At 57.3% G+C, this 27,880-nt stretch overlaps 1 protein-coding gene across 4 annotated transcripts in view; it reads left to right on the forward strand.

Annotated features, from left to right (window-relative positions):
* Window positions 1–397: 397 nt before the first annotated feature.
* Window positions 398–27,880, forward strand: part of SIRPA (signal regulatory protein alpha) — a 41,346-nt gene continuing 13,863 nt past the window's right edge. For 2 of the 4 annotated variants that reach the window (XM_047068381.1, XM_047068382.1), the window contains exons 1-6: window positions 408–491; window positions 1,430–1,517; window positions 19,637–19,993; window positions 24,298–24,618; window positions 25,193–25,540; window positions 27,375–27,482. In XM_047068381.1, coding sequence (XP_046924337.1) covers window positions 1,439–1,517; window positions 19,637–19,993; window positions 24,298–24,618; window positions 25,193–25,540; window positions 27,375–27,482 — 1,213 coding nt within the window. In that variant the 5' untranslated portion in view covers window positions 408–491; window positions 1,430–1,438. Of the gene's footprint in view, window positions 492–1,429; window positions 1,518–19,636; window positions 19,994–24,297; window positions 24,619–25,192; window positions 25,541–27,374; window positions 27,483–27,880 lie in introns of all 4 variants that reach the window. The other 2 variants (XM_047068383.1, XM_047068384.1) reach the window with 2 other exon arrangements.

The following is a 27,880-nucleotide window of genomic DNA, read 5'->3' on the forward strand; positions in this document are numbered from 1 at the left end:
TTCCTACACACACGCTATTTTTGTACCATCACTCTCTCCTTCCTCTCCCCCTTCCCCCTACATTCACTTACTTCCTGCTTTTCCTTCACCTCGGCCCAGCTCTGAAAGAACCGGGGCCCTCGGGCGCGCGCGCCCACCCCCCCCCCCAGAGGGGCCTTGAGCTTTAGGGCACAGGGGCAGGGCCACTCGGGGAGGGGCAGAAGGCAGACCCCCCCCTCCCCGTCCCGCCCCCCCCCCTCCATCCCCACTCCCGCGCCGCCTCCAGCCGCTCGCCAGCCGGCGGGAAGCGGGGACTAACCGCGGCCGGAGTCCCGGAGGCGAGGGGAGGGAGGTCGGTCGCAACTTCCCCAGTCCACCTTAAGAGGACGATGTAGCCAGCTCGCGGCGCTGACCTTAGAAAAACAAGTTTGCGCAAAGTGGAGCGGGGGCCCCGGCCTCTGGGCAGCCCCGGCGGCGCTCCCACCGCCTCCCAGCCGTCGCCGGCGGCGCAGGTCCGAGCTCGGCGGGCGGACGGAGCGGAGAGGGGGCCGGGGACAGGGGAGCCGGGAGGGCGCCGCGCGGGCGCCCGAACCGGCACAGTGTTGCAGCCGGCGGCCCGTCCGGTCCCGGGGCGCTCGCGGGGACCGCTCCCCGGGCTGCTTGCCGCGCGGGCCCGGGGGCGACGCGGCCCTCCTCCTCCCCCTCCTCCCTCCCCGGGCGCGCGGCTGGCGGGCGACGTGGGGCCGATCGGCCCGAGCCCCGCAGCCTCCCGGGGCGGGCGGGAAGGAGGGAGGCGGGGAGGGCGAGCGGGAGGGGGGGGGGGCGGGCTGCCGGGAGGGCGGGGGCAGCGGCCGGGACTGCGGGCCCGGAGCGAGCAGAGCCGAGCCGCCGGCGCCGCGAGGAGCCCGGGCGGGGCAGGTGGGCAGCGGCGGGGGCGGCGCGGCGGGGCTCGGCGGGCTGCCCCTCGCCCCTGCGCGCGCGGTCCTCTCCTCTCTCCCGCGCTGGCGGCCGCGATCTGCGCGCCGCCTCGCTCACTCCTCTCCCGCTCGCTCTCTCTCTTTCTCTCTCCCCCTCTCCCCGCTCCCCCTCTCTCGCCTCTCCGCGTCTCTGGCTCTCCGCCTGGCTCCCTCGGGTCTGTTTCTCTCTCCTGCCGCCTCTCCCTGGCCGTCCCTGGCTTTATTTCTCGCGCGCTTGGGGTCTCTCCCCCTCTCCGTCTCTCGATCTCTCGGGGGGGGGGGGAGGGGGGGTTCTCCGAAAATCGCGGCGGTGAAGGCGGCTCCTAAGCCGCTCCAGGCGCCTGTTCCGGGGAGGTGGGGGGTGGGGGGGGAAGCCCGGCCGGGAGGGGAGGTGGTGGGGGGGGAGAAGAGGGGGGAGCCTTAGTCATTTCCCCGCTCCAGCCTGCGCCCGCCCGAGCGCGCACTCACGGCCGCTCTCCCTCCTCGCTCCGCAGCCGCGGCCCATGGAGCCCGCCGGCCCGGCCCCCGGCCGCCTCGGGCCGCTGCTCTGCCTGCTGCTCGCCGCGTCCTGCGTCCGGGCAGGTAAGCACCCTTGCCCCCCGCCGCTGCCGGCCGCAAACTGCGGGCCCAGGCCTGTCAGAGCGCCACTGGGAGCCCCTGGGCTAATGTCCAGCGGTGGTAAGGGGAGACATATCTGGAAGCAGGGTTACAGATGCAGAAACTGAGGCCCAGAGAGGGCCAGCCACTTGCCCAAGGTCACACAGCCAGGGATAGGACCCACTCGCCCTGGACTCTGATCGTGGGGGCATTGTGCTGGGCTCTGTGCTGGGCACTGGGACATACCCAGATGAGTTGGCTGACCCGATCCCTGCCCCATCTGATGGGGGAGGCAGGCTGTCAGCGGCTTTTAGAGTTAAGTGCCCCTGGCTTCTCTAGAAAGAGCTCTTTCCCTGGACTTCTGCTTTCCACATGTTTGACTTCAGGGTCTGAGAGAAGGGGGTCGGCGCCAGAGCCGTGGTGGGGGGGGGGGGTCCCCCAGGTACTGCCTGGGATGGAACAGAAACAGGCTGTTGCAATTAGGGAAGAGTGAGCTCTCCCTCTGGTGCACAGAGTAACACAGTGTTGGTGTGTGTATGGGAAAGAGAGAGGAAGGGAGGCCGCAGTAACTCTGGGATGAGCTGCTGTGATCAACAGATCCTGATGTGAAAGCTCGGCGGATTGTCCTTGTGTTTGCCAAAGCCTCTTGCTGTCCTCTGCTCCCCCCCACTTCCTCCTGCCTTCCCCAGGCTTCCAGGCAGCTCCCCGCAGTTCAGGTGCTCTGTGGGGCTGTTACCTGTGGCTCTGAGCATGTCTTTTTGTTGGCCTACATCAAACACCTGGCTGTCTCCAGCAGGCGGGCTCTGAAGGCTATCGTGTGTGTTCGCCAAGGGGTGAGGTCACCATTCAGGAGTCCTGCTTCTTAAAGGGGTTTTGCAAAACCCTGGGTCTCCTGGGAGGGCACGGGGGGGCGGAGTAACGGCTTTAAAGGAGTTGGGATTGGGGAGAAGAATGGGGATCTTGTTTTTTGGCTCCTCGGGAGCTGTGTTGTAGGCTGAGGGGTCTGCACCAGCCGCCTCGAGGAGGGAGGTAAAGATGAGCTCAGTACCCACCTCCCCCCCACCACCCGCCTTTTGCATTTGCCTAGAGACTGGTAACCATCTGATAGCAGTGAGGAAGGGAGAACTAGCAAAGAGTGGGTGGAGAGAGAAGGGGGGGGAGACAGCAGCTTCTCTCTGCCCTGCAGTTTCCCCAAAACCCCAGGAATCCACATAGGCATCCCCCCCCCACCCCACCCCGGGTGTTCCCGTTACGTTTGGGTCCTGGCCCCGGGCGAAGGAAGCCCTGATACATTTCATGTCTGTCCGATCCGCTCCTTCCTGCAGGAGCTGGCCATTTATACCCTGCACAAGTCCTGGTTCCTGCCCCGCGTCCTTCCTGGCCTGGCCTGGACATGCACAAGTGTCTCTCACAAGTGCTTCATTTTCCTGACATAGGGAACCGGGCCCAAGTCAATTTCTAAATGTCTATCCCAGACCCTTCTTCAACCAGGACCCTGTGGTTCGGTTTCTGGCAAATGACCAGTGACGCTGATTAACAAGCATTCGGATGGGCGGCCTGCCTTTCCTGGGGCGCTGGCTGGGAACACCAGCCCCCTTCTTGTGAGCACATCTCCCCTTTTTGCCTATAAAAACAATCTATAAAATGGCAAAGATTAGGCCATAAAACTTCCGTTCCAATCCATTCAGCATCAATAGCCTGAAAAAGTGGGAGCAGCAGAGGGGCCAAGATTAACTTTGAAATAAATAAATCTTAGGAGGTAGGAATAAATTTCTTAGCTGAGGGTGGTGGGAAGGGGTGGGGTGTCGCCGTCACATCGCGGAAGCCTCGCGGCATCCTTCACTCTGTGGCCTACGGGGCTCCTGGCCACACTCTGGGCCCCAGGACGGAATCACCTGGTCTGCCCGAAGGATGGGGCTTCGGGCCCCTCCCTCGGTTTCTCCCAGCATGGAATTTATGACAAAGCAGAAGAGAGGCAGGACAGAAGGGCAGGAAGGTAGGAAGGAGGCAGTTGGCCAATTTTCCAAGAAAATAGATTTGTTCGAGTGAGAAACTCAAATGTCAGGCATAGGAAGGCGGCGTTAGATTGAGTGACTATTAGTGTCTCAGGCAGCACTGTCAGCCCGGGAGGTGTCACATGATTGCTGGGGCTGCACATGATCACTCTTTGCAGGGGGCCGGTCATGTGAATTATCTGGGTTGGGGAAGGCAGGAGAAGAAGTTTCTAAAGATTGCTTTTAGCGCAAATGCTGCCAGAGGGAAATTCTAAAAAGACGCCGGTGAAGTCACCAACCTGTGTTCTTGGAGCCAACGTGAGGCCTGTTTCCTGAAGCGACCTGAGCTGAGGGAGATTTGGGGACTGGGAGCAGGGCAAGGGGCTCGGGGACAGCCAGGCAGCCTGACTCTGAACCTTCAGGCTCCCTGCCTTGGCCCCACCGAGGTCATGGGACCTCTGGGTGCCCTGCTGGGCAGACCTGGGCGAGCTCCCACTCGCCCCTCACTCTGGCCTTGGAGAAGGCCAGGCCAAGTTGGGGTTCAGGTGTTGGGGGACAGCTGGGCCCTCTGGTGACTTTCTGATTCCTTGGCAGAGGGGGACATCCTGGTGTGTCCCGTGTACTTTCCTAAATGGTGACGGTAATCTCACTTCCTCTTTCAAAAGAAGAGAAAGGGGGTGGCAGGCACTTTGGCCCCAATGGGCTCGGGCCGTTGGAAGTTTCTTTAAAGCCATGGTGTTCTCTGGGTACTTTCTGCCCGTTAATTATTCCTTTACCAATTCCCTGGAGACCTACGGTGTGACTCATTCCTGTACCTGTCGTCATTCAGCACATACGAAGTCCTGATTGGAACCACGCGTTTGAGAGAAGGGAGGCGAACCCATGCCTTTGAAAGTTAACCGTAATCCAGGCTGTGTGCCGACTGCCTGTCTCTGCCATCCTGTCAGTCAGCAAAAGCAGAGCACGGGCTGGCCGCTAGCCCCATTTTGCAGATGAGCAAAATCGAGCCCCAAACTGGAGGAGAAACTTGTCCCCCCCCCCCACCCCGGAGTAAGCAGCAGGGGGCCGGGAGTTTGAATCCAGTCCTCCTGGCTGGGCAGCCTCTGAGGGAAGAAGCTCGCTGACTCCATCAGGGTGACTTAGGCCAGGCTGGGGGGAGGGAGAGGAGCCCCCTCTGGGCTTCGACGGAGGACGTGTGAAGGGTTCCTTCTGGGGCAGGAGCCCTCCACTGAGTCACGGTGCTTTCTCGGAAGACACGCTGAGGATAGAAACACCAAGCGATAGCCCTTTGCAAGTGACAGCTCACGGGAGTGACACGGCTTCCACCAGAGGCCCCCCCCCCCCCGGGCTGCCGCGCTCCGGAGCCCCCAGAGCTGCAGTCTTCCTCCTTGCATTTTCCTGGTGCCCTTTGAGGCAGATGGAGAGGGGGTGTGTGAGAGGAAAGGAGTCTAAAACTGTTGTGTGGAGCCCACACACGCTTGCTCCCTGTTTCCAATGGCTCCGTGCGACAGGTTATTTTCTTATTTGTAGAGTCTTGGACTGATGGAAGGTTCTCCCCCACCCCCTCCCTCTGTTTCAAATGTGCTCAGATTTCTGGCCTGTCAACACAACGCAGATCATGTCGCTCCCGCCTCAAAACTGTTGAGTGGGTCCAAGTTTTCTCCAAAAAAAAAAAAAAAAAAAATCTAAAAGAAAAGAAGCGTGTGACAGCGCTGGGCTCCCTCCCTGACAGGCCTGGTTTCCCAGCCACATGTTTTCCGAAGCGCTGACCCGAGGGGCTGCAGGAGAACCTCGCTTCCTCCCTGCAGACCGCAGCTTTCCTGGCCACTCAAGCACGTTAGCTAGCACCTAAGGCCCGAGGAGTTGTAGAATCCCAAGTTGGACCCTGTTTACTCCAGCGTTCCCCAAACATATGAACACGAGGCGGTTGGCTTGTGTACCGCTCGTTACCATGCGGCCTAACCCAGTTTGGTAAACGCTTTGGTACCCATCCATGCCCTCAGCTCAACTCGCTCATCTCTGCGCCTTGGCTTACGCTGTTCCTGCCGTCAGAGATGCCCTTCCCTGCACCTCCTGATCGTCATGTGTCCAAACCCGTTCCTCCCCCTCGGTGCGTGCTGGCCTCGTGATCCGAGGGAGCTCTTCCTTCTCCGGACCTCCCCCCCCCCCCCACCCGGCCCAGATTCCATCTGCCCCTCACTGAGGCTACTTGTTGCTTTCTCCTCGTTTTGGCGCCTGCTGCATACGTGGCTAACCCTCGCTTGGCGCGGTGGTTCTGCAGCCGTAACAAGCGGAGCCCGGGTGCGCAGACGCAGGCTTGGAGCCAGAGCCCTGGGTGTGAATCCCAGCTCCACCGCGTACTGGGCGATTCACTGCACTCTGCGTGTCCGTTCCCGCATCCGTAAAACAGAGCTGCTCTGTTTCAAGGGTTAAGTCGGTAGGTGCACGTATAATGCTTGAAGCTGTGCTTGGCGTGCAGGGAGCGCTCAGCGCGTGGTAGCCAGCCTCGTACCATCATTGTCTTGTTCTGTTTGGATTTCCTCATCATTGCAAACGCGGGGCTGAGTTTCGTCAAGTGCCTAGCACAGCTTCCTGCGCCCGGTGGGTGCAGAACAACAAAAGCTTCCACGGGAGTGAATGCCGTTCAGTCCGGGGTTCTTTTCTTTTTCCCTGCGGCTTTTGTGCCGTTCTGGGGAATGGACAACTTGAGCGGAAACCCAGGCGAGTGCGATTTAATACTCGTCTGTTCCTGGGACTGAGGCTGTGGGCGCGGGCTGCCTCTAGGTGTCTCTGTCCGGATCCACAGGTTTGGAATTGTGCATTCCCAGACCCGGAAAGCCGGCAGAGGCCTGGAGGGGGGCCGTTAGTGCCCTCCCGGAGCACCTCCCTCTGCAGCCCAGAGAGAGCAAAGGACTTGTGGGCTCACACGGCAAGAGCCACTGCAAGGCCTGGGTGGGACGCCAAGCGCCCTCTCTTCCAGGCCAAGGCTTTTTAAAACTGGGCTGAGCTGGAAGTTTCCATCGTTAAAGCCAGAAATCTGACGGGATCCCGAATTCCGTGGAAAAATACTAAAGTAATAATAATGGGAACCATTGTTTCCAGCCACTTACTGGGCTCAGCACTTGGTGCGTTTGATCCCAGCGGTACGGACAGTTAGCCCGGGTGGGGTGCACAGTTATCAGAGCGGTTCGACCCAGGGGGAAGCGGGGCGCAGAGAGGCCGAGCGACTTGCCCGAGGCCCCACCGTAAGTGGCAGAGTTGGGATGACAACCCAGCGCAGCCTGACTGCAGAGCCCCTGCTGTTAAGTGGGTATCCCTCTGCCTTGTTTGACCGGTGGGGAAACTGAGGCCCAGGGCTGCTGGCATCCTGCCGTCTTGGTGCTCGTCTCGTATTTCTGTCAATCAGCGTATCCTCCCGGGAGGCCGAGGTGGCGGGTGTTCCCAAGACGGGTTTCCGTCCCATCCCGGAGAAGGAAGCATCTATTTTCACAGCTGAAACTGCTTTCCTGTTAACTTGGGCGTTGCTGGGGCAGGTCTTCTGATGGAGCCCCCGGCAAGATGGATTTTCCCGGCCAGGTGTCTTGCCAGGCCCTCGGTCCAGAGAGATGCAAAACAGCCGAGGTGGAAGTCAGACATGATACAAACCGGCTCTTTGTGTCTGTGAGATTTCCTGGCACATCCATTTGGGGGCGCAGGGTGTTAGATGGCCGCAGATTGGCGCCGGGAGCCGGGAGGGGATCAGGAGGGAGCCAGGAGTGAGCGGTGAGCCTCAGCCTGGAGAGCCGGCCAGAGTGGGGGGTGGGGGGGCCGTTGCCAGGCCCGTGTCTGTGGCCGCCGCTCTTGAGAGCCGACAGTGTCCTCCAGAAACGATAGAAGGAAATACTGCAGTATGTGCTAGGGACGAGCGGAGCCTCGAATCCGTGCTCTCTCTCCCTTAGCTTCTTCATTTGGAAAATTTCAAACCTACACAAAATGGGAAGGAGGGATGCCTCCTGGCTTCAAGGCTGGTCTGTGATTCCTGTCTCACCTGGCCCTCACTCTCCTGGGGGTGGGGGACCGGGGGCAGTTTGGGGGGACATCGGGTATCATTTCAGCCATTACTACTTTGCCATGCATCTCTTGACGTGCCCCGCTGTCTAACGCTCCCGACGTGCCAAAAGGCATGGGGGTCCTTCATCCACATTTTACAGATAAGGAAACCGAGGCTCCCCAAGGCCAAGTTGGGCTCCTCCCAAGGCCACGTAGCCAGCGAGAGTTAAAGCCAGATCCCAGCCCCGGTTTACTCTTACCCACTTTGCGACTCTTTGCTATTCTCGTCACAACCCTTTTAATTATAAATATTCAAGCAACAAATATTTTGGAGCATCTACTATGTGCCAGGGTGGCTCGACTTGCTGGGTATACAACCGTGGATAGACAAAAACACCTGTTCTCATGGAGCTGACGTCCTAGTGAGGAAGGAAAACAGACCCAAGTAAATACCGCATTAGGTAGAGACAGGTGCTGTAAAGAAAGTAAAGCAGGGCAGGGGAACAGGAGCCTGGAAGGCCTCTCTCAGGAGCAGAGGCCCGAATAAAACCGAGGGAGCAGCCGTGGGGATATCAGGAGAGTGAGCCGCGCAGAAGGAATGACAAGTGCAAAGGCCCTGAGGTTGCAATGAGTTATCTATGTTCCAGGAATAGCAAGGAGGCCAGTGAGGCTGGAGTGAAGGGAGACAGGCAGTGTGGCAATCGGGAGAGGTCAGGGCCAGACCAAATGGGGTCTGGTTCATCGACCACCTTGACATCGAACACGTCAGGCCATTGGGATAGGATCATTACTCTTTGCATCACCGCGTTAAATTCTCACTACAGTTCCGTGAGATGGGAACTATTATCATACCTATTGAGCAGATGAAGAAATTGAGACTCAGAGAGGTGAAGTGACTTGCCCGAGGTCACACAGCTTGTCGGTGAAGAGCTAGGATTTGAGTCCAGGCCCTCGGTGCTGCAGCTTCTGCATCCCTGCTGTCCTGCTTCCACTCCTGCCCCCTCCAGTCTTGTCACCCAGAGCAGCCAGGTGAATCAGATCCTCTTTGTTGCCGCTCCAAACTTTGAACAAAATCAAACCCTTGTCGTGATCCATGGGGCAAAGCATTTTCTGGGCCCCGTCCGTCTTGTGACCTCATCTCCTACCACACTCTCCTTTCTCTGTGGGCTTCAGCCACAGCAGCCTTCTTTCCGGCCCCAGGGCCTTTGCACACGCAGCTCTGTCCTACTGGACTACCTTCCCCGGTTTTGCTTCCTTCGGGTTGCAGCTATAATCTCGTCTCCTCAGAGATGCCCTTCCCAACCACCCCATTCTAAAAGCGGTCCCCCCTTCGTAACTCTCCCATGGCGACAAGTTTGTTTCCGAGCCCTCCTAGCCATTTCTGTATTTGTGTCATTATTTCAGCCTTCTCTCCCCCGACCAGGATGTAAGCTGTGTCTGTCTTAGTCCCTGCTGCGCCTCCTGGGACCTTAGCACAGGGGCTGGCAGCGGTAGGCAGGTTAGTACGTACGGCTGAAGGAAGGACAGGTGGCTAGTGAGATCCCTGTTTTCGAGAGAAGGCTCAGAGCCACGGGGTCACCCGGGCCATAACCCTGGACTGAGAGCGGAGTTGTGCCCTCACCACGACGCGGTTCCGCTTCTGCGTCTGGCTCCCTGGCCGCGCCACAAACCCCCGCCCCCCCTTGCTGTCACAGGGACCCCCTAAAACATCAAGAAGCCCAAGATGTCAGTGCCAGCCGGGGTGGAGGGAGGTGGCCAAGAGACCCCAGAATTTGTGCTTATGAAAATTCTGGCTCTCCCGAACCGCTCACCCCGGTGTGGACACCGTGATGGATGAGCTGGCAAACCATGAAACGCGACACAATTAGCGCCTCCAGTGTCGCGGCCGGGTGGGATTTGGAGCGCCCAGCCTGGGGCCAGCGTCTCCCAAAGAGCCATTCGTCGCGTGAGGCCGCCTGGTGCGGAGGGTAAGGGTGCCGGTGGAGCGCTACTGATCCGCAGCCCCAGGACCTGGGCCAAGGGGCCGCAGCTCCTTGAGCATCAGTCTTGTCATCTGTGAAATGGGAGTAGGGACAGCCCTGTCTTGCTGGGTTCCTGTGGCGGTTTGGCGAGGCCTAGTGAGGGCTCCTGGTAACGCGGGTGTTTGACACTTTCCAGCCGTTGTTACTGTCACTGTTAATGCTGCTCGGCCATCATGTCATGGTTGGGGGCTTGAAAGAGCATCCTTTGTCAGCAGGACGACCTGAATGAAACCCACCACGCTGCCCCTGTCAGCCCCAATTTCTCCTCCTGGGAAACGGAGGCTCGCGTCCTGCGGGCTCCTTCCGTCCAGAACCCCCCTCTCTCACCCTTTCCCTCGATGGATGCCCTCGGGCCCCTCTCTAGCAGTAGAATGGGCTCCAGGGCACATTCCTGAGTTCGAATCCAAACACAGGCCACTTACTCTGGAAGCATGTGCTCCGGGGCAAGTGCCTTGCCCTGTTCTGAGCCTCAGTTTCTTCATCCGCAAAATGGCAACTGTGCCACTGTTCCCTCTCGCGTGGGGACTGTTGAGGGTTAAGGGAAGTAAGAGCTGTGGAAAGTGCTTTGTGAGCTGCAAAGAGCGCTATAAAAGGCATCAGTGAATAGTGTCAGCGTGGGGAAAAATCTCATCCAGAGGCTGTCTGCTGTCGGCAGCAGGGTGTGCTGAAACCTTGGCAAATGTCGTTTAATAAATGCGTGTCGCTTTTAAGGGGGCCTTTATCTCGGCTGGGGAAACGCGTGCGCGTCCTTGGCAGCCTGAGAATCCAGAAGCCTGAGCTGGAGGGGACCCCGTCGTGGCGGGGAGAAGCGGTCGCACACAAGCTTCGGGAGCAGCTGTCTGTTTGAGTCCTGCCTCTGCCCCTCCTCTGCCTCTCAGGGTTTCAGCTTCCTCACCTGGAGGAGGGGGGTGGTGACAACAGCCTCACCGGGGCTGTCATGACAGTTTAGTGAGGGCTTCCCATTACCTGACCTCGTGCACACTTTGCACCCGTGAGAGCGCGGCCGGGCGGCACCCGGGCCTGGCCTGGAGGAACAGTGGGGCCTGCGGGGTGGGTTCTCAGCCTTTCCGGGCCCCACCTTTGGGCCTCAGTTTCTCCCGCTGCAACACGGGAAGGTGAGAAGAGGGCCCTTAGGTCATCGAGGCACCAAGTACAGTGGATGGCGGGGATGGCGGCCCCTCTGTGTTCTCCCAGCCTCATCTGGTCCACCCGAGCCGGGTGAATGCAAAGGGGTTCAGAGCACGTGTATTGATAGTTCCTTCCCTGCTGCTTTGCAAACGGGGCCACACTGCAAGCAAATTGCTTCAGCACCTCCCTGTCCCGTCTACACCCAGCAAACACTCGCTGAGACCTTTGGCCCTGCCCGCCCCTCCCCGGCCTCCTAGTCAGAAGGAGGCCCGCCTGGTCACAGGTGCAGCAGGGAGTAGTTTCATGCAGGTGTCGAGGCAGAGCCGGCTCTGGGCTGGAGAGAGCCCTTCGCTTCTCAGGCTTAAAGCTGTGATCACTCATCATCCCCTCCCTCCTGAAATATCGGCTGCACGGTAACGGCCGGCCAGCGCCGAGCGCTTTCCTCTCTGCCGGGCACAGTGCTGAGCTCTTCACACACACAGTAGCCTGCTTCCTCCTAGAACAACCCTAGTGTGGTCATTATTATGGTCATCCCCCATCTACGGATGGGAAACCACAGGGCCAGAGGGGTGAAGACACTTCCTGGGGTCTCGTATGTGGCAGAGTTGGAATCTAAGCCAGAACGTGCATGCGACAAATACCAGGCAGTGGCATAAACTTGGAGGATACAGCAGGGCACAAAACCGAGGGTCTGCCCTCCAAGAGCTTATAAGCGGAGCTAATGAAATTGACAAATAACTATGTAATACGTCAGGTGGTAGGTGATATGTAGGAAAATAAAACAGACCAAGGGACCTTGAAGGGGGCAGCGTTTCCTACAGGGTGGCCAGGGAAGCCCTCTCAGGTAAGCCTGAAGGAGGCAAACCGGGCAGAGGCAGTGACAAGTGCAAAGGCCCTGAGGCGAATCTGACGTGATTGAGAGCCAGCTGTAGGGCCCTGGTGGCCACCAGAAGGATTCTGTGAAGGCTGCAGGAGGGTTTGGAACAAAGGAAGGATGTTACCTGGCTTGTTTTAAAGGCTCCTCTGGCTGCAAGGGGAGCGTGTGTTCTCTCGTGTGTCTCATAGCGATACGACTACAGGAAGGTCAGTTTGCATCCAGGTAAGGGAAGGTGGTGCATAAAGGTGGCCAGAAGAGATCAGAGTCTGGCCAGGTCTTGGCACGATCGGCACGAATCGGCCAGAATCAGCCAGAATCGGCACGATCTGCTGGTGGGTGGGCTGCAAGGATATGGTGGGGAAGGGGGACCGTTCTCAGTCCAGTTTTCCAACCACTACCCTCTGCCTTGGGGAGAGAGACAGTGGTACCCCCTTTTTCACAGGTGAGAAAGGGGAGGCTTGGAAAAGAGTGACTTTGCCAAGTCACCCCTGTAGGGACGAGACATACAGGTCTTCTGGCCCCGGAGCCCAAGCCCAGGCCCATTGTTGGCACCTCAGGAGTTTCCCTGCTCCGTGGAGCGGGCTGCTGGGGTCTACCCTCTCCCCGCAGGGATATGGCACCATGCCCAGTGTTCAGAGTTGCCTGGAGTGGGGGTGGAGGAGAGAGTACCCTGGGCACCCTGGGCCCACCCCCATTTTATTTACAAGGCCACGTGCACCCCATTTGTGCTGGCTCTAATGCGGCTGGTAGTGCCCGCCACGGCATCTGGGGAGTCTGCCCGATGGCTTTGCCCAGCGGTGCCAGTGGACTGCTCCCAGCGATGGTCTGCTGTTCAGATGGCGACTGAAGCCATCCTTTAAGGTGCGAGGTTAGCCCAGTCCCAGGCTAGCCCTATCCCAGCTTGCTCGTGGTCAAATGAGCGTGTCCCAAGGACTCCGCTCCGGTTGCTCGATTGTGCACACCCCTTTCCTCTCCTCTGCGCCTTTGCTCCTGCGTATCCCCTTCCCTGGAATGCTTTTCCTTCTCCCCAGCCTCCGTCAGCCTTCCCGGCCCAGCCCGGAGGCCACCACCGCCAGCGAGTCTTCCCATGTCCCACCCCTGTCCCGAGACCCCGTCCCCAAGCCCCTTTTTCACTCACTTATCTCTGTCTAGGTGGTCACTGCCCATGTCCAGGACTCTGCCCCACACGGGCAGGGACCGATCTTTGTGTCCTGTAGCGTCTAGGACTGGGCCTGGCAGCTGAGTGAGGTTCGAGAGGGCACGAATGAATCGGGCCACCTCGAGAGAGAATCAGGGCCTCGCTGCGGCTGTCGGAGCCCCAGCACACTGGCATCGAGCCCTGAGCTCCCCTCTTTAACTGTAGGATCCACAGCCATCCACGCAAGGCCCCCTGTGGATCAGCCCTGGGGGGCCGGGGGGGGGCGTCTGCTCCCTGCCCCGGGCCATGAGTTCAGGGCTAGCACGGAGTAAGCGGGTGCTCAGCACGGTTCGAGCCCCCGGTCAAGGGCAGCACCCTGGACCAGCTGCCACGCCGGGTCGCCCACCAGCAGCTGATGGCAGGGGTGAGGGGAGCGGCTCTCCCGCCCCTACTCTTAGCAGCCTTGCGTGTGGAAACTCACGCCGGCACCTGCACAGCTGGGCACGTGGGCACACAAGCGTTACACACACAGTGGTCCCCACGCACGCCGTCGTCCCTGCTCCTAGCACTCTGCCACCGCACACGCTCATGTTCACACTCGTATGCACACTGCTCCCATCGCGCTCATGCTCCGCTCCCCCCCCCAAGAGTGTGCATACCCATGCACACGTGCGCACGTCCTGGTCCTGTGCCCCCCTGCCTGTAGGCACATCCACACCCCCATGCTCACCCCATGCTCACCCATCCAGCACCCCCATGCTCACACCCCTCCCCCCGACATCTGCTCACACCCCCTGGGCACAGACATGCCCTCTCACGCCGCCGCCACGCTCACGCGCACCCAGGCCACCTGCGACTCAGCAACTCTCCCGCACACAGTCCACACCCCCTCACCCCGCTTCTACACACTCTTGAGCAGCACTATGGCTCCCTCCTGCCCACGCTCCCTTTGTACCCGCCCCCTTGGGCCCACGCACGCATCCGTGTGAGTATGTGTGCTTTCGCTGGGCACACTCGTGCACACATGTGCACGCTCCAGCGGAGTCTGCCCCTTCGCTCCTCCACACGCCCGCACTGCACAGTCTCACACACAGCCCGTAATCGTAACCCGGAAGATGTCAAAGGCAGCACCCGGCGAGGTGTGTGTGTGGCATCATAAACCGGCAGCCGTCCCCCAAGGCCGGTGATGACGATCGCGCTCAGGGAGGGGGTTGCTGAGCTCCAACCCCGCTGTGGGGGCCGGGTGTTATTTGGGCCTTAGAGGGGTACTTAGCCCTGGGCCCTGCCAGAGCTCTGGCCGTAGCCCCCCCAGGCCCCTGGGCTCCTTGAGTTTGTGGAAACCTGCTTCCGGGGACGGGCAGGCCCCCACGTGAGTGGCAGTGAGCGCCCATGTGGGCAAAGCCTGTCCCTGGGCGAGGCACCTCCCAGCTCTGTTCTCGCGCCCTGATGAGGCAGGCTGGGGAGGAACCCTAGGCAAGTTTCAGTTCTACATTGATTTGGTTTTTCCCATTAGAAAGCATCCATTCTTATTTTTTCACTTCCAATGAAAATTGTTTTCATCTTTGCTTGATCTCAAAAGCCATAGATGAATGTCGTAAAAAAAAAAAAAGAAAAAAAAAAGAAAAAGAATCAAATCTATTTTTCCGAGCTCGACGGTCAGGTCTCCGCCCCCATCCTACGGCCTCCCTCATACCATCCTGACTTATTTGTGGGAGACAGACTGGGGCGGCGGGAGCAGCAGGTCCCTGGGAGGGGGCGGGAGATGGGGTCAGAGAGGCCAGCGGGAATCACTTGTCTGAAGGGCGGGGGCTCATTCCAAATGTGATCATTTGAGTTATTTCTTTGAAGTGTATCTTCTCCACTTGTGTGCGGGCTCCGTGAGCCCAGGGACGTTGCACAGCCCTTGCTCGGGGCCTAAGAAAATGTGCCAACCGCTGGCCTCCTTCCCCAGAAGTAACTCACCACAGCATCATGGAGAGTCTCGTTGCAGACCCTTCCCTCTAGACATTCCATTGGTCAGTCACTATCTGCAGCTTTTTTTTAATGCTTATTTATTTCGGGAGAGGGAGAGAGAGCGCGGACAGGAGAGGGGCGGAGAGAGAGTCGAATCCCAAGCAGGTTCTTTGCTACCAGGGCAGAGCCGGACACAGGGCTCGAACCCACAAACTGTGAGGTCGCGGCCTGAGCTGAAATCAAGAGTCGGGCGCTGAACTGACTGAGCCACCCAGTCGCCCCTCTGCAGGGATTAGTTGAGCATCTAGTCTGTGCCAAGCACTGTATCAGATGCTGGGGGAAAGTAGCAGTGGAAGGAAAGGAAAGGGAAGGAAAGTTCTTGGAAGGGAGGTTCATCTAAACAATAAACGTGTATGTAACATGACAAACATATATGTATCACACGTGTACGTTTTTCCTATTACAAAATAGAATACTGTAAATGTTTAACATTCATCTAGTAACATACCCAAAATAGAAGGAAAAAGCCTTCAGTTTTAGATTTGTGATCCAAAGAGAGTTGCATTTTATAGCCTTGTATATAGTACCTTGCTGTTGTTTATTTAGATACAGTTTTATTTTATTTTACAAAGTCATAATCGTACTGAAAGCATAGTTTTTCCTACTTTTTTATGGCACAAGTCGTGCGAACAGAAAACATGAAAGCAAAGTCCCTTGTAAATCTACGACAGAATTAACCACTGCTAACCTTTAATATATATTTTTTCTTTCAAAACTTAGAAGTCTGAGATCTCACTGACTATGTTACTGAGTGACTCTGATCTCATAATATAGTTTTGCATTGATAATTGTAATTCTATGCCGTCATCTTTCAAAGCGTGTTATGTATTTATTTTGAGAGAGTGAGAGAGAGAGAATGAGCAGGGGGAGGGGCAGAGAGAGAGGGAGAGAGAATCCCAAGCAGGCTCCGTGTTGTCAGCGCAGAGCCCGATGCAGGGCGGGAGATCATGACCTGAGCTGAAATCGAGAGTCAGACGCTTCACTGACTGAGCCATCCGGGTGCCCCTAACCCATCATTTTTTAAAGATTTTTTTTAAAGTAATCTCTATACCCAGAGGGGGCTCGAACTCACGACCCCGAAATCAAGAGTCACACTCTCTACTGACCGAGCCAGCCAGGTGCCTCTACACCATCATTTATAGCGGCTGTAAACTTGGTCATCATGTGAATTCACCGTCACGGGATCGATTGGTCTCCTTCTCGTGGACATTAGCATAGTTCTGATTTTTCATTTTTATAAGAACACTTGAGTGAATGAAGTAAAATGTTTTCTCATAGCCTTAGTTATCTGCGTATGATTTCACATCATTTTGTTTACTCACATTTATAACTGTTTTATTCACTCGTATTGCAGTTACCTTTGCTGGTATTCTGGGAGATTATTATTGTGTTTTTATACTTTTTTGTTGTCTCTAAATGCTTTGCAGTGAACAGGTTTTATTTGCATAATCACAATATCATTTAAAATTATGCCATGCAAAACTGTCCAGATTACCAGTTTCCACGGCGATGGCTTTTTATTTCTGTCCGCGAACTCCGTGTAGGGGGTAGGCCGTAATTCACTTAACCATCCCCTCTCATTGGCCGTTTGGGTTTTCCCCCAACTTTTTCAAGCTCGTCGTGCGGGAACCCCACACGTGTTTGGGGTTATGTCCTCATGGAACAGCCCCACAAAGGCTGGTGAACAGCTTTCACACCTCTGGTACTTCCTGCCAAACTGCTTTCCCGAGAGGATGTTCCAATTTCCACCCCCACCAGCAGCGTGTGAGAATGCCTGTTCAGCCGCCCTCCTCTCCCGGAGACGGTTCAGGCCCCTGGATGGTGGTTCTCCGTGCCAGGAGGGCAGGGGAGAGCAGGAAATGGTTTTGTCCGCGATGCCAGCACGATGACCCCAGGCCCAGAACCGCAGGAGTGATTTTTAACAAGCCCGGTTCCCAGAACAGAACCTGCAGAGAAGAAGAAAAGCAGGCAAGCGAGAAAAAAAAAAACCCTCTCTGCTGGAAAAAACACACATATACACAGATTAAAATAATATTTGGCACTTACGTCCCACTTTTAAAATTCTTCAAACGCTTTATAAACACTAGCTAATTAATTAAGCTGCCTAAATCTGGCTGCAGTTGGTAGAGAGCTCAAGAGAAGCTAAAAAAAAAAAAAAAAAAGGGTTGGGGGGGACCAGCCCTACCCAACTCCAGATTTTATTGTCGCCTGCCCGGGGTGTGATTACAGGCCTCCGGCTGCACCCCAAGAATAGCCCTGCTCCAACACGTTGCGCGCCTGATGCTGTAGCCCTCTCCTGCTCGCGTCGCTCCCCTCCCCAGCTGCTGACTCACAGCCCTGCACGGTGTTATTGATAAGGATAATAATAACTGGCGGCTATTCTGTGCGCCCCGGGGGCCAGGCGTGGTCCCAGGCGCCTGGCTTCGCTCGCACCGGCTCCTGGATGCGCCCTCGGCAGCTTCATTCGACACCCGAGCAGGCGAAATCCCTCCTTCCTTCGTGAGTGTGTTTGTTCAACGTGTGGTTATTGGGGGCCCCCTGTATGCCAGACACGGTTCCAGGCAGGGGGTTGGAAGCGGTTCCTTGTGGATGCTACCTCCTGGCTGGGGGGAAACCCCACAATCAAGTCTGTAAATGTTAGGTCTGTGGGGATGATGGGAACAGGATCTAAAATTTACCCAGCACCTACGAGGCCGGCACTCACGTCCCACCGTGCCCCAGTCCTCATGCCTGCCTTGGGAGTGGATGCTCATACCCCACCTTATGGATGATGGAAGGGAGGCCCAGGGAGGGCGGTGCTGAGCTGGTGAGGAGGGGAACCCGTGCCTGTGCTCCCCACCCCACCCCCAGCCTGCATTTCTAGCACTTGCTGAGAGAACCGGGTGACCCCTGGACTGGGGAGTCAGGGCTGGGACGACCGGCCCAGGGGGCTGAGAGGCCTGTGCGGAGGCCCTGGGCTCGCCAGCAGCGAGGGCAGCCTGGAGTCCAGGGCCTTCCCTGCTTTGGGCACCCTGCCCCTGCCGGTGGGTGGCACCAGGCCACGGGCGGGTGGGCAGACCCCCAGGTCTCTCTCCTGCCCAGCCAGAGCCGGAGGGGGCTGCTCAGGGCGTCGGCTGCACCCTGTCTGGTGTACGAGGCAAAGACGTGGCCCAGGACAGGTGTCAGGGCGGGGCAAGGTCATACCGCAGGTCGGCGAGTGACCAGGAGGAGACACGTGGCCCGTCAGCACCTACACCAGGCTGCCGCCACTCCGTGTCTGCGTTTCTTATTCTCCCTTCCCCCACTCTGTCCCCCTCTTTCGCTGTCCCTGTCCCTGTCTGCCTCTCCCTCGGCCTGTGTCTATCCCCCTGCCCTCTCTGTCTCCCCGGCTCTGTGTTTCTCCAGGGGCTTATTATGTGTCCTCTCTCCCCCGCCCCCACCTGGCTCAGAATCAGGCCCGGGCTGTGACCTGAGTATCTCAGCGACTTCTCTCAGCCACTTGACCCTGCCTTGTCACTTCCGGGCTGTGTCCCCCCCCCCCACGCCCCCACCGTGTCTTCTGCCCCACTGCTCTCCAGTTTTTAAATTTATTTATTTATTTTGAAAGAGAGAGAGAGAGAGAGAGAGAGAGTAAGAGCAGGGGAGGGGCAGAGAGAGAGGCAGAGAGAGAGAATCCCAAGCAGGCTCCACGCTGTTAGCACAGAGCCTGCTGGGGGGCTCAAACTCACGAACTGGGAGATCAGGACGTGAGCCGAAATCGAGAGTCAGGGACTCAACCGACGGAGCCACCCAGGCGCCCCTGCTCTCCAGTTTAGGAGTCGGGCCTCCCCCGCCCCCACTGAGCCCGAGGAAGCCTTCCAGCTCCCTAGCCCGGGAGCCCTTGAGGCCTGACATGCGTCCAGCCCGTGTGCCCCCAGCGTCCAGTACGGTCTGGCCTGGAGACACGTCAGCCAGAGTGGGAGTGAAGTTCACACAACAGACCCTTGCTCACTTACCTGTCACGGAATGACACACGGCAGCTTCCTGTGCCCCGCGTGGTGCTAAGTCACTTCTCTGTGTCATCCTGTTTTCGGAACAGAGCAGAGGGCTAGGGGGTGCCCCAGCCATCTTGTAGATTAGGGCACTGAGACTCAAAACCCATGGATAAACTCGGGTCATGTGTGAGTAACAGGCGAGCCAGATTTCAGACCAGGTCAGGTGGCTCCAAAGACCAGATGCTTCTTGTCGACGCTGTCCCTTGGCCGAGGCTTATTGGGTGGTGCTGCCGGGGATCCATCGAGATGGGGTCATAGTAACTGTTAGGCAGATGAGGAAACTGAGGCTCGAGAGCCGTGAAGGCGCCCGCTCGAACTAAGGCCGCCACTCCCATCCACGAGGAGCTGGGCAGTCAATCCCTTTTGGATCTCCTCGGTGGCCCAGGTGATGGCTGTAGTCACAAGGCAGTAAGGCCTGAGCCAGGATTCAAACCCAGGTCCTCCGGCCTCACGGCTTCACAGCCCGGATGAGCCCCAGCTGCCGAGTGTGGCTTCCTGGCTCGGGGCCTGCTTCCTGGGCCAGGCCCAAAAGAGAATCTAAGCTCCCCGTGGAGCCCCACGCACACCGTGCTGCCCCCCACCTCTGGGCCGTTGCCCAGCCGTGCCCTCTGTCAGGAACACGGCGCCCCTTCATCCTGGTGAGCTCAGATCCCAGCTCAGACGTGACTTCTCCAGAGAGGGGCTCAGGACCTCCAGCCTGCTCCCCGCTGTTTCCTCGTCTGCAACAGGGTCCCGTGTCACAGGCTCGTCGCGAGGGCTACATGCCGGGTACACGCAGCGTGCTGAGCTCACGGTGTGCACTCAGTCGGTGAAAGCTGTTGTGGATAAACACTTGCGCGGACGGACAGGATCGCAGAAGGATGGTAAATGGCTGTTTTGTTCTCCCCCCAGGTGTGTCAGGTGAAACAGAACTGCAGGTGATCCAGCCCGAGAAGTCGGTGTCTGTGGCGGCCGGACAGACGGCCACTCTTCACTGCACCCTGACCTCCCTGCTCCCCGCTGGGAAGGTCGAGTGGTTCAGGGGCACAGGGCCAGGCCGGGAGTTAATCTTCAGTTTCAGAGGAGACCCTCACTCCCCTCGAGTAACAAATGTTTCAGACGCCACAAGGAGAAACAACATGGACTTTTCCATCCGCATCAGTAACATCACCCCAGAAGACACGGGAACCTACTACTGTGTGAAGTTCCAGAAAGGGAACCCCGATGTGGAGTTTAAGTCTGGACCAGGCACCCAGGTCACCGTGAGCGGTGAGTATCGCTCCGTCCCCTGGTTGTGACGGCAAGTCAGTAAGAATGCCCTCCACTGTCTGAGCAACAGATAAGGATCCAGTGCTTTGGCGGGTGCCCCTGAATGAGCCCCTTCCACGGATCAGGAAAGTTGAGGCCTGGAGAGGTTGTGCTATTTGCTGAAGGCCCCACGGCTGGTAAACGGTGGGAAAATCTGGAACCGCGGTCTGCAGGCTCCCAGCTCTTCCCTTTTCCAATCCTGACCAGCCCTCTGGCTCCAGCGATGAGGGACTGAAAGTCTGAGTGACTTTCCCAGTCACAAGGCCCAACCACACCCCTGCCTCCGGAGAGACCTCCGCTCGATGTGGCCAGGGTTCTCTTTACTGAGCACTTACTAAGCACCTGCTGTGTGCATTCTCTGTTCCGGGTGCTTTGGAAGTTGCAGGGAACAAAACCGGCGAAGGCTTTTCTCTCATGAAGCTTACGTTCCCCTCCCTTCCGGTAGGACAAGTGCACCCAGGGCAGGGAGGGGGAGAATGCAGTTGTTTATTTCATTTTCAGAAACCGCACCGAAAGAAAGTCCTGAGAGGCACAGGCTCGCTGTTTACTCTGACACCCTGGCTGGAGGAGATGCCAGAGGTTGGGGATTTGCTGTGGGTCTGTTCAGAAATCTGTCGCCGGATTCAGGGACCCACTCAGGCAGTCTCTGAAGACTGCAGGCAGAGCTGGGGCATCTCAGAATGTCCACGTTAGGAGTTGCCTCCTTGAAGCAGAAGACGATCATTGGGGGTTTCCTACCGGAGGCCTAGGATCCAAAATCCTGGGAGGTTGGCACCTGAGGGGCCCATCCCGCCCGATCCCCCATGTACGGATTCAGAGCCTGAGGTCACAAGGTGACAGGGGCTTGCTCATGCTCACGTGTCCCGTGAGGAAGGAGCGCATTCCAGAACCCATCTCATTCCAGGCAGACTCCTTCCCGAGCCGGCTTTGGATTCGGTTTCCACGGAAGGGCCTAGCGCATAGTAGGTGTGGCCTAAAACCAAGTTGCCCTGAACCTTTGAACAGTGAGCCCGCGTTTTTCCTTTTTATCGTTTCCCCCAAAGGTTCCGAAACGCTACAACCCTCTCCTTGAAAATCGTGCCTTGTTCTGTTCGTCAGCAGTAAGCATGAACGAGAAAGAGTCCTTGGGGGGAGGCGGGGCTAGCATTACAGCCCCAGGTCAGACAGATAGGCGAACGTCTCGTGAAGTGTTGAGCCTGTTCCTGGAGGACACGCACCCACACTCGTGAGAGCATCAGGAGTCTTTCCCTGTTGGGGGATGTGGCTCCTTCGCTGAGCAGCCTGGGGCAGGGGCCTGGGCGGAGCAGGGGGGCCCCCGCCATGCCAGCGACACCACCCAGACACCCCATTCCTGGCTCTGCAGACTGCGGGTGACGGGGAGGCAGTTCATAGAGACTGTCCGGAGCCCCGTGAGCAAGAGTTCATTTTCTAGACTCTAGCTGTCCTCAGAAATGAGCTGTTCCTCATTTCTCTCTGCCTCAGTCTCCTCATCTGCAAAATGGTCCTAATCGTGGACTCCCTTTAAGAGAGCTGAAGGATTTGAGGCGCTCTGACTGCGTCACCTGACACGGAGGAGGTGGCCCCTCAAGGTTGTGACCCGGCTCCCTTTGCTGGGCTCCGTTTCCTCACCTGCCGGAAGTGTATCATTAGACCAACCTCGGCAGGACATGAGGGGGACACAGTGATCCGTGTGAGCGGACAGACCCTCAGTGAGCCCTGGGTGCTCCTCCCAGAGCTGTCCGATCCTGGGCCAGTCTCGGCGTCCCTCAGGTCCTCCGTGTCCCATCTGTGCTGTGGTGATAATCGGGCTGCTGGTCAGGGGTCTCAGGATTGGAGAGGAGGTCCAGAGAGCCCCGGATGTGGGGGTTAGGTGATTCTTGGGTATCTGCACGCAGCGGCTCCGGAAGTGGCCGAGCCCCGCCGCCTGGGTTCCCACCTAGCCCTGTCTTCCAGCTCTGTGATCTCTGATGAGTCATCCCCACATCGGGCCCCGTGTCCTCATCTCTGTGTGACAGCACAACCCCACTGCAGGGACTGAGTGAGCAAATGCGGTTAAGGTGCTAACAGCAGGGCCTGGCACGCGGTCAGTATCCCATGAATGTAGCTGTAATAGGACCTTGGCTGGGTCCCTGTTCCTCCCAGGCCTCGAGTGTAAGGGGGGTGTGGGGACGGTGGTGGGTGCCTTTGAACCTGGGCTGCTCATTGGGATCGCCTGGGAAACGCTGAAAAAGATCCCCAGACCCTGACTCCACCCTAGAAATTCTGCTTTAATTGGTCAGACAGGAGTCTGGGCAGGTGAATTATTTAACGACTCCGGGAGATGCTCACTGCCAGCACAGAAGCGCCCTGAGCTGGACGCTCCCCGAGGTCACAGAGGAAACGCTGAATTTCTTCTCCCCCTGATAAGGGTGGCTCCCTGTGCTGCTGGGGCCGGAGAGGAGCTTCGCAGTGGGTGGGTGCTTCAGTATCACCCGTGCGCGTGACAGCTCCTTGGAAAATGAGCCTGATCGGGGTGGCCAGGGCACCCTCCTGAGGAACATGGCTGGGGCTGAGTTGTCTCCTGCCCTCCGGCCCAAAGAGGGGCTGGCGACACCCTGCTCAGATCCGAGCTGCCCCGCCAGGGGACCTTCCCATCTTTAACCACACGTGTGTCTGAACAGGTGCCGGAATCTGCGCAAAGCCTCGCTGCTCAGCCCCAGAGCCCTCTCTGCCTCGACACACCAAAATGTCACGGACAAAATCTGTCCTCCCTCTTTCAAAACGCTCCCAGCTCTCTGTAAATAGCTAATCTGCGGGAAAACGCCTGTGATCTCGTTTGTGTTTTGAAAGCCAATTCGCCAAACTTGTTTCCTGAGGGGATTATTAAAAGAAGAGGGAGAGAATCATAATTTGTTGGTTTCTGCTGCTTTTCTCATTTGGGGTTTTGCATGGCAGCTGCAGGGAGCTGGCTCTGGGACTTTTCTTGTGTTTCTGCTAAGCTTTTGTTCTGCTCTCTTACTGCCTAACAAACAAGTCGTTTCAGACATAGGCACGACCAGATCTCACGACAGTAATCATAGGTGTTGTTTATTAAGCACCTACTGTGTGCCAGGTTCTGTGTTTTACATACATCCTCCCATGTTACCAAGGTGGTATTTTGTTCCGCGTGGTACCCAAACAGACACGGAGGTGTCGGAAGAAAGAACAGCGAAGCTAAAACTAATCATTCGTGTGTGCCGGGAGATGAGCCCCGCCCTTTGCTGTGTGCCCTCGGCTAGCTGCGTTCCTCCCTGAACCTTGTCCCATAAATGGGATCATACTGGGCCCCCCTCAAAGGTCTGCTGGAGGGATTAGGGAGCTGAGGGGAGGAATCAGCCTGGTGTCAGGTGCCCAAAATGCTGTCCGCAACCGGTAACTGATCACCTTGTCCCTGTAGGGCATCCAGGCTGCTGGTGTTTTCATGTCTTATTTGGTGACACCTCCTTTCTGTGTCCCCAAAATGTCTGATGAGTTTTAGAGAGCAAGTTAAATATTTGCAAATGTAAATATTTGTAATATTTCCTATGTTTGTTACGGAAGGCATTAGGTAATAATTAACAATTTGGAGACACCCTGTAGGACCTTCTGTGGGTAAAATGCCCTCCCTCTCGAGTCACTGATGTGTGTGTTCCCAGGACACAAGAGGGCTTCTGCCTGCTCCGTAGGCCGGTGTCTCTGTCCTTGAAATGGATTCACGATTGAAAAATTAACCATCTTTGGCTTTCTCAGCACTCCGTGATCTTGGTTTTCAACCCAACACTGACCCAAGAGAAGAACGCAGATTCAGAAAACCAACCCCTCATTCCCTCCCTCTCAGATTCAGGGATTGGAGATGAGACCCTATGGAATGTTTGTGGAAAGAGTGAAAACTAGAGTAAATTCACAAATACCTGAAGGGAGAGCTCCAGGTGTAAGTTAAGTTTGGGATAAAGACAGATCCGAGTTTGGTCCTGGAGAAGCATTTTCAGTGTTAAATTCAAAGCAAAACTGCCTGTATTTGCCTCACGTGCCCCTCACTCCCACCCGAGTAGGAGAAAGGCCTGCGGTCCCCTCTCACCAGGGGCGCTGGGCTTGGCCACGTCCAGGCCTACGGGCGGCTGGCCACCTGGTTCCGGCTCTCCTCAGGGCCCCCTCCACCCCTGCAGGGCTGGAAAATAATCCGTGAGGGTTCTGCACAGTGTCACATACCTGTCGTTGCTGAGGATGACCAGAGTCATGCTTACTGCTCGTAAATGCTCCTCTTGTAGCCAAACCCTCTCCCCCCGTGGTGTCGGGTCCCACGGCCAGGGCCACGCCTGAGCAGACTGTGAGCTTCACCTGCGAGTCCCACGGCTTCTCCCCCAGAAACGTCACCCTGAAATGGTTCAAAAACGGGAATGAGCTGGCAGCCTCCCAGACCACCGTGGACCCAGAGGGAGACAGCGCCTCCTACAGCATCTTCAGCACAACCACGCTGCCGCTGGCCCCGGGGGACGTTCGCTCCCAGGTCATCTGCGAGGTGGCCCACGTGACCCTGCAGGGGGGCCCTCCTCTTCGTGGGACTGCCAACTTGTCCGAGACCCTCCGAGGTAGATGCCCGTCACCCCCGGCCCAAGCCCAGCTCCGGCCCCCAAGCCTCCCAGCCTGCCCCTCCCCCACTCCGTGCTCCCAGCCTTCCATCCCCTGGAACCTGCCTCCTGACAGACCCTCCCAATCACCGGGCACCCAGGGGTACCGTCACCTCCTCCTGTTTTAACGGCAGTTCCGGGTGAACACCTACCGTGCTAGGTAGTTCGATTTACTTTCCCATAGCCACTCCAATTATTGAGCACCTTCTGTAATCCAGCCACTGTGTGCTCGGTGACTTCATGGATTTTGCTAGTTATTCGATTCCAACTGCATGCCGGGGGCTGCGTATCTCGATTTCACTCATCATTACTCTAATAGGAGCTACCAGGCCTTGAGCACCTACTGTGTACTGGGCACTGTGCTTAGGGATTTCACTCGCATGCAAAGCCTACCCTGAGTGTTTGAGCACCAGCTGTATGCCTAGCACTGATCTGCGTGATTCCCTTGCTGCGTGGGGGGACCTAAGTTCTCGAGCCCCTGCCCGGTGATGTGTCTGTTCCATGAGGTCAGAGCTTCTGCTCTGTGCTGTTTCAGTTCCACCCACCTTGGAGGTTGCCCAGCAACCCGTGACAGGGGACCAGGTGAAGGTCATTTGCCAAGTGAAGAAGTTCTACCCCCAGCGCCTACAGTTGACCTGGTTGGAGAACGGAAACGTGTCCCGAACAGAGACGGCCTCGACGGCCTCGACGGCCTCGAACCTCATAGAGAACAAGGATGGGACCTTTAACTGGACGAGCTGGCTCCTGGTGAATTTATCCGCCCACAGGGAAGATGTGGTTTTCACCTGCCAGGTGCAGCATGACGGGCAGCCCGCGGTCACCAAAAACCATACCCTTGTGGTCTCTGCCCACCAGAAGGACCAGGAAACGCATACGACCCAGGGTGAGGTCAAGATGCCAACTGACCTGGCACTTTAAATTCTGTCTTTCCTTTTTTCATGTGAAAAGCAGTCATTCATGGCTATAATAGAATAATCTAGAAGTCTATAGATATACAGTCAAATTTTAAAGTGAGTGCCCCTCCCCCATAGGCCACACTCCCAAGAGTGACCACTGGTAAGAGTTTGGTTCGTGTCTCTGTAGATCTTTTGACATAAACATACATTAAAGAGAGTTGGGAGGGAGGGAGACTGGACTGTCCCTAGCTTCCTGCCACCTGCTCCTTCACCTGCCAGAGCTTAATTCACCAGGCCAGGCCAGCCACCTCCTCCTCCTGTTCTTTCGCACTTCACCTTGATCTCTCTGGCTGCCTTCGCAAGCCTCCACCCCAGGAATGGGGTGGAGGGCCTCAGAATCTTTACAGCTTATCTCACGTATAATCACTGCTGTAATGAATGACCTTGCACCTGCTCTGTGACGTGTGCAGCTGTTTCGGGGGGACGATTTCCCAAAAAGCATTTCTAGGCCAAAGTGCATATGCCCCTCTAAGACGGCCACCCCCGTGGTGGAACGAAAGGTGTCGGGGTTTCATTTTCTCAGCCCCTCCCAACGCATTGTCGGGGTATCTCTCTTCTGTCGCCAAATTAGCAGCACCCAGTTGGCGTTCTGGTGCCACTATGGAATGTTCCATCACTTGCCCGTTCGCCTGGCTCTGCCTTGTACGTGGCCGACCTTTCGAATGGGTTACAGTAGAGACCATTTCTTTCCTCGCTGCATCCTGTAAGGGAACAGGGAAGCTTTAGGAGGCGTGGGGCCCTCCAGGGTGTCCCGTTGATGTCACTGATGCCTGGCTTCCATAGGATGAGCACTATACTGGGAGCTGGGACGCGTGGATTTCGACTCTGGCTCTGTCGCAAACGTGCTGGGTGGCCTCAGACAAGTCAGTGCCTCTCTCTGGGCCTCCTTGCTTGCTTTATGGCAGTATGCAAGAGGAGGCACTTGACCCTTCAGCTTTGAGACTCAGCTGCTAGGGACCGTGGCTGTCTTGTTCGGCCTCATAGCTTTAGGACCCGCACACACCCAGGCACAGAGTAGACAGGAAATGCTTTCAAAACAAATGAAAGAGTGAGTTTGTTGGTTGATTGTTCATTTAGTAAGTTAATCCTCAGAGCTATCCAATGAGGTCGAGGTTACTATTGGCCTCAATAACACAAGAGGAAGTCAGTGTGTAGAGGGAGGTTTGAATGACTCACTCAGGGACACACAACCAGGGGCACTGTTTGCACCCATGTGTCCATGGCTCAGAGCCCTGCTCCTGACTACCCACAATGCTCTAGTGCAGGATCCCCTACCTGTGCCCTGGCACCAGCCCCGCCCACACAGTCTCCCTTACAGGTGTCCCGGGTTCAGAGCTCCTATGCCCAGGTCCCGGGCACAGATGAGTCGACTGCTCCTGAAGAGCTCTGTAGAGTAGTCGTGATTCGGAGTTTCACCACTGCCGTGGTGGCCACCCTGTGGCTCATTCCAGATGAAAGGGAACATGTTTCTGTTCCTTGGGAGTGAGATTTCTGCCCACGTCCTGAAGCCAGGGTTCCTCCATAGCAGTCGGCAACAAACATCTTGCCTCCTGGCACATCAGCGTGGTGTTAGCAGTGCCCACGGTGGCCCCCGCCGGGAAGGGTGTGCCTACCCCTGAACGTGCCCCCGTGGCTCCCAACACGTACGGCCAGATGTCCTCAGTTCATGATGCCTACCTCGCGGTGAAAAGGGGTGGTGGGTATTAAGTTTCGCTGTTTCTAAGTTGCATACATGAAGCCTCTGTTCCGTGTGGTCCCTAGACAAAAATGAAAGCCAGACCATCTTCATTGTGGTGGGCGTGGTTTGTGCCCTGCTGGTGACTCTCGTGATCGCAGCCCTCTACCTCCTCCGAATCCGACAGAAGAAAGGTGCGTGGATTTTCCTCTTCCTCCCCAAGAGTTTGCGCCCCGAGGCTGTCCTTCCCAGAGGGCGAGGCCGTGAGGAAGTCCAGTCTCTTCCACAAAGAGCCCAGCAGTAGCTGGTGCCATGGCTGGTGCAGCACCATCACCAGGCTGGAATGGTGGGGGAGCCCTCCCTCGGCCTCGCCTCATGGGCGCAAGATAGCCGTCACTGCTCCAGGCCTCACCTCCTCACGGGACCACCACCAAGGTGAAGAGCGGGGAGATGCCAGGGTGTGAAGAGAGCCTCCCGAGGAAACAGTATTTGCCAGTAACCCCGGCAAACTCCTGCTTTCTTCTTACCTGTCCAGGTTGACACGTCCAGCCCGTAGGCAGGAGGCTGGAGGGAGTGGGGATCATACCAGCAC

The sequence above is a fragment of the Lynx rufus genome, unplaced genomic scaffold (assembly GCF_022079265.1).
Source record: "Lynx rufus isolate CCGP_SWC_20201006 ecotype Redwood Valley unplaced genomic scaffold, mLynRuf1.p SCAF_8, whole genome shotgun sequence".
NCBI lineage: Eukaryota > Metazoa > Chordata > Mammalia > Carnivora > Felidae > Lynx > Lynx rufus.